At 52.3% G+C, this 10739-nt stretch overlaps 1 protein-coding gene across 1 annotated transcript; it reads right to left on the bottom strand.

Annotated features, from left to right (window-relative positions):
* Positions 1-1612: 1612 nt before the first annotated feature.
* LOC118694468 (uncharacterized) lies at positions 1613-9200 on the bottom strand. The gene is made up of 2 exons (XM_036395560.2): positions 8992-9200; positions 1613-3062 (listed from the first exon to the last, which is right to left on the bottom strand). Exon 2 carries the CDS (start codon positions 3050-3052, stop codon positions 1613-1615), a length of 1440 nt encoding a protein of 479 aa, XP_036251453.1. The 5' UTR covers positions 3053-3062; positions 8992-9200.
* Between the last annotated feature and the right edge of the window lie 1539 nt (positions 9201-10739).

Below are 10739 nucleotides of genomic sequence, written 5' to 3'. Positions count from 1 at the left end.
GAAATAACCAGAAAACAAAAACATCCCAACTCAGGAAATATATGATGACGTGTAAACATACAATGGGTTCTAGAGACTTGATTTATAATTTTTGCAGTTTTGTATTTGGTGCCACAGTCTAGTGGTGCCAGAATTAAATGGCAAATCAATGTCATCCTGAAGCAAGTTTTTAGACTTTGAAATATACTGATTTTTTTTCCCACAGTAGAACAATAAGAAAACCTTCCTGAAAACAGTGTTCTCAGAAAAATAGAATTTTGTGAAAAATATTGACTGAACCACGAGCTGTTGGATTTGAAAATTTTAAGTGGCCTATGTTTAGATTCAGGCCTCGGGATACTCTTCCTGGTCCGGATTTGTAAACTGTATAGTCCTATTTCAGTATCTTTCCTGACTTATCTAGGCCAGACCTTCTCATTCCAGATCAGCCTGAACTGGGCAAATAAAAGTCTTTAACACAGTGCTTTGCCATAGTGGCATTCTTATGTGTTCTCTAAAAACCCTTCCTAAGAAAACATTTTTATACCTTTTATATTTTATAGAAGGTTTTAAACTTATAAAAAGGGAAAAAAAAGGAAACTTTCACAGATGTATCTACATGGAAGTGCAGATTGTGAGGTTTCCATAGGGTCTGCTGTCAAATTAAATTGGTGCTCTTCTCACCAAAGTTCATGTGAATACATCTCTATGTCTTGGGGTGAATCATGGCCCAACAACGTTAGAAGTACTTACAGCATCAGCTGAAATTAAGTTTCAGATCATAAATAATGAACCCAGCCACAAACATCTTGGTAAAATAATGGTATAACTTGCAATTATGCAAGAATTATGAATATTCTGCAACTACTACAGAAATGGGAAGGAATTGCATTTTATTGTGGGCTTTGTTTCCTGCTGCGGTGCTGGGGTGATGAGTTTGCCCGGCTCACGTTCAGCCCCGATCAGCGGCGAAGGGGCGCTTGAGGAGCCCGGAGCTCCTATCGCGCCTATGGGTCCCGATGAGATCCACGATGCGAGAGCAAAGGAGGGCGGCAGACGCAGGGAGGCGCAGGCAAGGAAAGGAGGACTCAGCCTTCAGGAAGGGTTGGCAGGTTTATTGGAGGAAGGTCGAAGGGGGAGAAAAAGCAGGGTGGAGGGAGAAGGACTGAGCACCGAACTGAGGGCAAATGACAGCTTATAAGGGAAGGGGGAGGGCCTGGGAGGGGCAACACGACGGCAAATGAGGGTATGAAAAAACTGATACATAGTTTGATGAACGTATGAGGCTAACAAATCAGCAAAAAACTGGGGAGGGGTCCCTGCCCTTGCCCAATCACTTGACACCCTGGGGAGAAGGTTCTAGAAGGAAAGGCAGGGCTGCCAAGTGATGGACAAAGGCCAGGGGTGGGGACAACAAGACACATCTGATGGATAGGGGAGGGGAAACATGATAGACAAATAACGATAAGAAATTGGGGATTTCCAGGGAAAGAGGGGGAAACTATTCAGGATGAACCAGACCAAATCAAACAACGTTACATCACACACCACCACATCTCCCCCTTTCGCAAACAACAAAAAAGAAAGGGGGGACGGGGGGACTAACTTATTATAAGTATCTGAGTTTATGTTCTCAAGGTTCGAATTCGCTGTCCTCATAGGGCAGTTCTTGGTCTACAGGCTCCATGCTATCTCCTTCGTCAGGGTCCTCCCAAGAGTTTTCTCCTGGTGAGTTAGGGGGTGCTTGGAGTCGGAGGACTTCCGGAGAGGAGAGGGCTCGGTTAATAAAGTTTTTCAGTAATTTCCATAGTATTGAGGCAGCGAGCAACACAAATATAAGTGAAAAACATAAATAAACGATTGGCTTCAGGATGGCCACTACCCAGTTTGAAAACCCCCACCCGCGGAACATGTCCCCCAGCCAGTCGGTAGTTTGCGCTTTAATATTTTCAAGATGATTTTGCATGCGCTCAATGGAGACTCTCGCGTCTTCAGCCCTGGATGAGAGGTTGAGGCAGCAGAGACCTTCAAACTCCTCGCACTTGTGCTGGTGTAACAGGAGGAGGAAATCGATGGCGGCTCTGTTTTGGAGCGTGGCTTGCCTCGTGACTTTCTCATCATAAAGGAGGTCCGTTAGGGCGGCTGACGTAAGATTGGCCTGTTTTACAACCCAACACTCTAGGCGGCCCAATTCGCCTAGTGACTTAGCGATCGCTACCCAAGGGAGTAAAACTGTGAGGGCAGTCGCTTTTGTACGGTCCCAATGTTCAATCACAGAGTCGCAGCCTTCATCTAGATTCTTTAGATCTCTTTTGGTACGTACCGAATTGAAGGTCGAGTTGAGGCTTGCGCTTTTATTTTGCCAATCCATAATATGGGTCAGGTTGGGTGTAAACAGGGACAGCCGGCCTAATGCACATGGTCCCCCGATAGGATTAGATGGGATTCCCGCCCAAGCTCGGTTTCCGCAAATTAAGAACAAACCATGGGGAAGGGTCACTGCTTTGTCGTTCGGGGAGGTGGCTAGAGGGATTTTTTCAATGCGTTTGCACCATTGGTTCGGGAGATAGGAGGCATTGGAGGGGTTCAACAAGGTCAGAGTGCGTGGATACTGGAGTGAGGCAGAGGGGGGGTGTTGGGAACCCGGGGCTTCTCTAAAATATAGAGGATTACCGGGGCTGGGGATATATCGAAAAATGAGGCAAACTGGGGCAAGTGCAGAGCCGAGCAAATGGAGCTCTGGAGGGTTCACCTCAAGAGTAGGTTGTAAGCGGAGGTGGTCTCTCCAGGCGTTCCAAAAAGCAGTGGGGGATTCCGGGGTAGTTCTGAAGGAGTAAATATAATTGAAAGGGGAGGGAAGCTGGGAAGGGGGGAGCGGGATCCCCACGAGGCAAGACGCCATCGGGTCTTCTGCTGCCGCCGTGTTCAGGCAAAGGTGATCTTGCCCCAGGGCTTCCGCGAGAGTCCGCCAAACATTAGGTTTCGGCTGGGGGAGAGTCCATGCAGAGCAGCTGGTGGTGAGCGTGGCCCAAAGGAGGTAGGTGGCAACTAGGTGTGTCTGGGACCGTGCCATACCTGAAAAACTAAAAAGAGGCAGCATCAGGGAAGGAGAACTGGGTTTTAAGAAACGTGAACTAAATATTCAAATGGTTCTGGCTCACCACTGAATAAAAAACAGATAGGCGGAAGAAGGGGGTCAGGGGGCTTCCTTCGGCGCCTCCAACTGGCGACACGGACTTGTTGCTCTTTCGCCCGGTGTTTCGCTTCCCTGGGCACAAAAGGCCGAACCCACTTTGAGGGCACCCACTTGGGACCAGAAGGAGTGAGGACGCAAGCGTACCCTCTCCCCCAGGTCACCAAGTCAAAGGGCCCCTGGGTCTGCCAAGTCTCCGGGTCCTTGATGAGGACCGGAGGCTTGGCTGTAGGTTGCAGCGCGTTGTGGCTCCCGAAGTGTCTAACCATGGGCGGGTTCAGGCTCTCAAAGGAACAGTTCAAAAAATTCAAAGTGAACATCGCCCTTGAGAGTCTGATGTGAGGGGGCTCTACCTTTGTGGTGGATTTCTGGTGTTCTAAAGTTTTCTTAAGGCTTTGGTGAGCCCTCTCTATCATGGCTTGGCCTGTCGGGGAATAGGGGATGCCTGTTCGATGTTCTATTCCCCATTGCTGCAGGAACTGGCGCAGTTCCCTGGACTTGTACGCAGGCCCATTATCAGTTTTGAGCAGCCTAGGGATGCCCAGAACAGCAAATGCCTGAAGTAGGTGTTTTTCGACATCCGCTGCTCTTTCCCCCGTGTGGGCGGAGGCGAATACCGCGCCGGAGAAAGTGTCTATCGAGACATGAACAAAGCTCAACCGGCCAAAGGAGGGAACATGAGTGACATCTGTTTGCCACACTTCACAGCTCGAAAGTCCTCTAGGATTTGCCCCCAGGCCCAATGATGGAAGCTGGTGGGACTGGCACTGGGGACATGTCGCCACGATAGCTTTGGCCTGTTCGCGCGTCAGATTGAACTGGCGAACAAGGCCAGGCGCGTTTTGGTGGAACAGCTGGTGGCTTAGTTTGGCCTGACCGAAGCGATCAGGGAGCGGGGCCACCTGAACAGGAGCGGCAAGGGCATCAGCGCGCCTGTTGCCCTCCGCAATGAACCCCGGCAAGTCGGTGTGCGACCTTACGTGCATTACGTAGAAGGGCTGCTCTCGGTGGGAGACTAAATTTACAATTTTGGAGAGTAGCTCGAAAAGACGAACATTCGAGACGTCCTGGAGGATTGCTCCCTCCGCTCTGGACACTACACCGGCTACATATGCCGAATCAGTTACCAAATTGAATGGCTCAGAGAACCTCTCAAAAGCCCGGACGACTGCATCTAACTCAGCCACTTGTGGCGATCCTTCCACCACAGTGATGTCTGCCTCCCACCGCTGAGTTTGAGGATCCCGCCAAGTCATCACTGACTTGTGGGATGCTCCAGATGCGTCAGTGAAAACGGTCAGGGCATCGAGGGGTCTCTTGCTCTGTACTGACTTGATGGTAAAAATAAATTCTTGATTAAACAATTTATGGGCCGGCCGATCTATCGTAATTTGGCCCGTGTAGCTGTCCAAAGCTAGTTGTAAAAGTTCGTTCGTCTGAAGGACGTTCTCAAACATTGTTAATTTGAGGTGGCCCGTGCCAAATTTAATGGGAAGATGAATGCACGTCAAGTCCTCACCTGCCAGCTCCCTGATCCGTGATCTCGCTTTCCGGATCAGGTCAGCCACCAGCTCCAGTGGCGATGTCATTCTCTTGGACCTGTGGTGGCTCAGGAATACCCACTCTATGATCAAGAGAGGGTCCTTCGCCCCGCGGTCCTTGCTCTTCCCGATGACTCCGTCCCACTGGAAGAGCATGCCGTGAAGGTGTGGCAGTTTTCCCAAAACAATAAAACGGAATGGCAGGCCCGGTTGGTACCGGTGGGCCTGCCTGGCCGAGATTAAACTCTGAATTTTCTCCAGAGCGGTTTTGGCCTCCGGGGTGAGGGTCCTGGGAGAACTCAGCTCCTCTCCCCCCTTCAACAAATTGAAGAGAGGGGTTAGGTCTTCCGTGGGAATACCCAACCAAGGTCTCACCCAATTTAAAGAACCACACAGTTGGTGGGCATCTGCTAGGCTTCGGATATTGCTTTTTATTGCCAATTTTTGCGGAACAATGGTCCGCTTGGTAATTTCAAGGCCAAGGTACCGCCAGGGTGGCATCCTTTGAATCTTTTCCTGCGCCAGCTCAAACCCTGCAGCAACCAACGCAGTGGTTGTCAGGTCAAGCGCATGAGCCAACAGGTCGTCGTCTGGCGCACAAATCAAAATGTCATCCATATAATGATGGATGACGGCTGACTCCACAGCTGCACGGACAGGGGTCAGCAGGGAAGCGACGTACCATTGGCAGATCACCGGGCTGCACTTTAAGCCTTGTGGCAATACTGTCCAATGGTAGCGCTTGCCTGGGGCTTCACGGTTGATGGATGGAACCGTGAAGGCGAAGCGCGGCGCGTCATCAGGGTGTAGGGGAATTTGGAAAAAACAATCTTTTATGTCAACAACTGCCAAATTCCAATCTTTAGGGAGCATCGCAGGGGACGGCATCCCTGGTTGGAGGGGTCCCATATCTTTAATAACTGCATTAATTTGACGGAGGTCATGCAGGAGTCGCCATTTGTCTTTGTTGGGCTTTTTAATGACAAAGATGGGAGAGTTCCAAGGCGACATGGACTCTACTAAATGCCCTTTCTGTAGTTGTTCCTGCACGAGCTCGTTGAGCGCCGCTAATTTTTGTTTGTTTAGCGGCCACTGCGCCACCTGTACTGGTTCATCCGAAAGCCAATCCAGCTTCCAGGTGGGGCGCTCAGCAGTGGTCGCTGCCCGAAAAACCTGGGGAGCCACTGGTAGGTCAATTCGGGCTCCCCACTGGGCCAAGAGATCCCTCCCCCACAGGGGTTCCGTATAATCTAATACAAACGGACGAACAGAAGCCAATTGTCCGTCGGGCCCCGTAATTTGTACGATGCCTTTCGATTGCCTCGCCAATTGAAGCCCTCCTACACCTCTGATGTGGCCAGGGACGCTTTGCAGTTCCCAACGCGACGGCCAATCCCGAGAGGGAATAACCGTGACGTCTGCCCCTGTGTCCAGCAAGCCGCGTAGTGCGACTTGCTCTCCCCCCTTTTTTAATTTACAAATAAGTTTGGGCTTTTCATGCCCAAGGGCTTGAGCCCAGGCTACTGTAGGTATGTTTGAGGCCTGGGCCGCTGATTGAGGTTTTATAGATGGTAAAGTGGAAACAGTGGATGGTCGTGGCACGACGAAGAATTGGGCTATTATCTGCCCCTTCGGTAGGAAGAGCGGGGGGTGGACACAATGCAGCATGAGTGAGATTTGTTCCGAGCCAGCGGGAAGCAGGCTCGGGACAATACTCACTTCTGGTGGGGTCGCCTTTGTGTCGCCTAGGACGAGGAGACTGTGGCTTTGACGTTCCCAGTTTGTTAGACCCTCCGGGAGGACAGCAACGTGGTGGAAACCGGCGGAACGGAGATGTAATGGTTCCGCAAGCTGCAACCTACGGGAGGAAACACAGGATGAAAGAGCATGAGTATTAGTAGGTGGTGTTTGTGTCAGTCCGGCATGAAGGTCAAGTCCAGTTGGAGGCATTATCTCACTGTTCTCCCTCTTCTCCCGCCAGGACGGATGGTGTGAACAGGCCTCCGCATTTGTGTCCTGGCGCAGGGGGCCGCTGCGCTGTTTAATTAGTTTTTTTGAACAGTTTGCCCGTGGGTCCCCTGCACGGACTTTTTAAACTCATAAAATTGTTGTTTGAGGGGACATGCGGGCATCCAGTGCCCCAGCTTCCCACACAGATGGCACGGTGTGGCTGGAGGCTTGGGCACCGGGGCTGATGTTGGTGGCAGTGGCTGCGCGGTAGTGGGACAGACGTCGGTGGTAAATGGGGGCTCCTCGACGGCGGCGGCGGCAGGACGAAAAGGTGTCTTCAGGCGGGAGGCTGCGGCAGGTGGTGGTCCGGTACCTGATGGAACTAATACCTTTTTCCCACACACCAAAAGCATGTCCCGCAGGGTGGGAGCTGGCTCCAGAGGGAGGCTGTTGATTGCATCTTTGCAAGCCGAGTTGGCATTGAGGAATGCCATCTCTTTTAACAGCTCGGCTTGCAAGTGTTCTCCTTCAACCTGATAGTTAATGGACTTTCGGAGCCGCTCCACAAACTCGAGGAATGGTTCCTCGGCACCCTGCAGGACTTTGGCATATGGGACCTGGGGTGTGGCCGCTCGCAACCCCAAGAAAGCTTTCTCAGCCGCCCGGGCAGTTTGCTGCAGAACCTCCACGGGTATGGCTCTGGCTTGGGTTGCTCCGTCACTCCAGTTCCCCGTCCCAAGCATATGGTCAATGGAAATGACATCCCCATCTACACTCGTCCGGGAGTTCGGGGAATCCCATAGGGACGGGAGCACCTTCAAGGCTTCCTTTCTCCACGCTGCCTCCCAGAGCACTTGCTCGGTCGAATTGAGGAGGCAGCGGAAGACTCGGCGGAGGTCGGCAGGTGTAATGACCGACTCCGCCAGGACGGCCTGAAGGAGTCCCCGAAAATATTCGGAGTCCCTCCCGAACTCTTTCTGTGCTTTGCACAGCTCCTTCATGGACGAGTGAGAGAAGGGGACCCATTGAGCCAGGGTTGTCCCATCTCCTGCGGGATGAAAAACGACCGGGGCTGCTGATGGGACTGCAGACAGCTCCGGTCCCCGGCTCGGGACCCCCCCCCCCGCTAGCCCCCAGAGCGTGGGAACCGGAAGGGAGGGCGTGGGAACCGGGAGCGGGGGAGGGAGGGTCCCGGCGTGGGAACTGGAGGGAGGGTTCTGCAGCAAAGTGCCTCCCCTTGTGGGAGGGGCCACATGACGTCGTTGCGGAGGCGGGGGGTGGTGGGAGAGGAGGGGAAGGGGGAGGAGTTGCAGGGGGTGAAGGCGGGGGAGGAGGGGGAGGAGTTTCGGGAGCAGGGGGCGGAGGAGGAGGGGGGGGAGAAGGGGGAGGGGGAAGGGGAGGGGACGTGGGAGGAACCCGCGAGGGGGGAAGGGGAGGGATTTGGGGGGGGGCCCGGGAAGGAGTGGGGGAACTCTGGGAAGGAGAAGGGGGTTTTTTAGGATTGAACACGCGGTCCCCTCCATTTTGGGATGATTTGACGCCATCTTGGCGAGAGGACCGCGGAGAACTGAAACGAACCTTGGGTTTAACAACTGGGGTCGAGGGGGTGCGGAAAGAGGGAACAGGGACAGTCTCCTCCGGAGGTTGGCCAGACCTTCGGAGGCTCGGGGACCGGGTCGCCCGCGAGGAACTTAGGGACGGGTGTCTCCCTGGCGCGGGGCTGTCGCGGGCTGCTCCCCGCAGGGACTCGGTTCGGGAAGGAGGGCGCGAGGAACGAAGGGCAGGCGCATGGGGACGGGGAGAACTGGGGTATAACTGGGGGTCCGCTGGCTGAGTCCGGGAGGAGGGTTTAACAGTGAGGGCAGAAATCAAAAGGGATATTAAACAAAAATGGCTCTGAAAGGATTTGCCGCCAGCTTGGATCTCTCTCTGAAGGCGGGATTGGACTCGCCTCAGGAATTTGGGATCCCGGACTGACTCGGCATTTAAATCGGGGTAGGTACGGGTCAGCCAGCGGACTAAACTTTTAACTTCCCTTTTGTTAAACTTATAATTCCCACCCCCCAGGGTACCCACAACTTGGTAAAAAACCCCTTTCTGAGTGGCCGACAGTTTAGCACCCATATTTGCAGATGGAATACGCAGGGGTCAGCCACTCGCTCTACCGCTAGCAACAGGAAAATCAAAAGGAATCTAAAATAAAACTAAACGGGGTCCCCACTGACCCTGACCTCCCCCTCCCACTGGCCGAGGAGAGGACCGGGATGCCTATGCCAGGTTTTCCGTGAGGTCAGGTGGTGGGCTGTACAACACAGCCAAGAGACTCACCCGTCAGGGGGACGAACCAAGGCTGCTGCTAGCGGGAGCTGCCTGCGCCGAAGGCGGCCTCTTTAGGGTGCGCTGAGAGGGTGTCGCCTTCTTCTCTCCGGAGCACCGCACCTCCCGAAACGAGGGCGTGCTACACGGAGAGCGGTGAGTCGCCCAAAGGATTAGAGCAATCCAACCCGCGCGTCGCGGGACTCCTGTTCCGAGATGCAGTCCTCCGAACGGTGTTCAGGATCCGCAGACTGCCTCAGATGCAGGGGTCTTCACGCCACGCGTTGGGCGCCAAACTGCTGCGGTGCTGGGGTGATGAGTTTGCCCGGCTCACGTTCAGCCCCGATCAGCGGCGAAGGGGCGCTTGAGGAGCCCGGAGCTCCTATCGCGCCTATGGGTCCCGATGAGATCCACGATGCGAGAGCAAAGGAGGGCGGCAGACGCAGGGAGGCGCAGGCAAGGAAAGGAGGACTCAGCCTTCAGGAAGGGTTGGCAGGTTTATTGGAGGAAGGTCGAAGGGGGAGAAAAAGCAGGGTGGAGGGAGAAGGACTGAGCACCGAACTGAGGGCAAATGACAGCTTATAAGGGAAGGGGGAGGGCCTGGGAGGGGCAACACGACGGCAAATGAGGGTATGAAAAAACTGATACATAGTTTGATGAACGTATGAGGCTAACAAATCAGCAAAAAACTGGGGAGGGGTCCCTGCCCTTGCCCAATCACTTGACACCCTGGGGAGAAGGTTCTAGAAGGAAAGGCAGGGCTGCCAAGTGATGGACAAAGGCCAGGGGTGGGGACAACAAGACACATCTGATGGATAGGGGAGGGGAAACATGATAGACAAATAACGATAAGAAATTGGGGATTTCCAGGGAAAGAGGGGGAAACTATTCAGGATGAACCAGACCAAATCAAACAACGTTACATCACACACCACCACAGTTTCCTGTAACTTATGTCCACTGCTTATTTTAGCTACATATAAGAAATACATTCTTGGGCTGTTACAGCCAATGAAACAATTAAATATTAGAACAAAGAAAAATGAAAATCATTGTTCTGAGCATAAAATTCTTCACTGGAGAAGAGAAAAAAATGTTTTCAGTGTTTGAAAGCTATAAGATAGTATTTTTACTTCTTGTGGCTATTAATACAAAGTTATCAAAGAATATTTTTTTGAGATAAGAGATAAGAAGCATATATGTGAACACAACTCTACTCATTGCTTATCCTTTTTGTTCTTCGTTAGTCCATAGTGAAGAGTATGCCAATATGAGAGATGCCGAAATAGAAAGTTACTTTCAGAATGTGCCTAATCTCTTATAATAAGTCAATCATATGATAAAAGAGTCCTTCTTCAGGTGCTTATTTATTTGGCAGAGAAGTAGAAAAATTAATATGAAATTACTAAGAAAAATATGGGAAATAAGTAAATTAATAACTAAATTAACATTCAAGAAAGTCCAACTCCCCAAACTAGTGTAGAAGTGAAGCGGTGCAGCTGGAGAAAGATTGTCCTTCTCGGATGTCCCAGCTGGCTATCCAGCACCGCTAGCAGTACGGGGGCACTGTCCCCATCTCCATGGTTCAGAACAGGACCTAAGGCAAACCCTGTGCTATGACAGCAGCGCTGCCTTGTGGTAGGATGTGGCTTGGCCTGTGGCTACAGTCAGCAGAAATAAGAGAGCGCTCGCCAGCTGTGGTGAATCCAGGTTTACAGGGTCCCAGGGGAACCGACAGTCAAAAAGAAAGAGGGGAAAGT

The sequence above is a fragment of the Molothrus ater genome, chromosome 1, assembly GCF_012460135.2.
Source record: "Molothrus ater isolate BHLD 08-10-18 breed brown headed cowbird chromosome 1, BPBGC_Mater_1.1, whole genome shotgun sequence".
In the NCBI taxonomy this organism is placed as follows: Eukaryota; Metazoa; Chordata; class Aves; order Passeriformes; family Icteridae; genus Molothrus; species Molothrus ater.
Note: the sequence above shows the minus strand (reverse complement) of the source record. Positions and strands in the feature narration are given on the sequence as shown.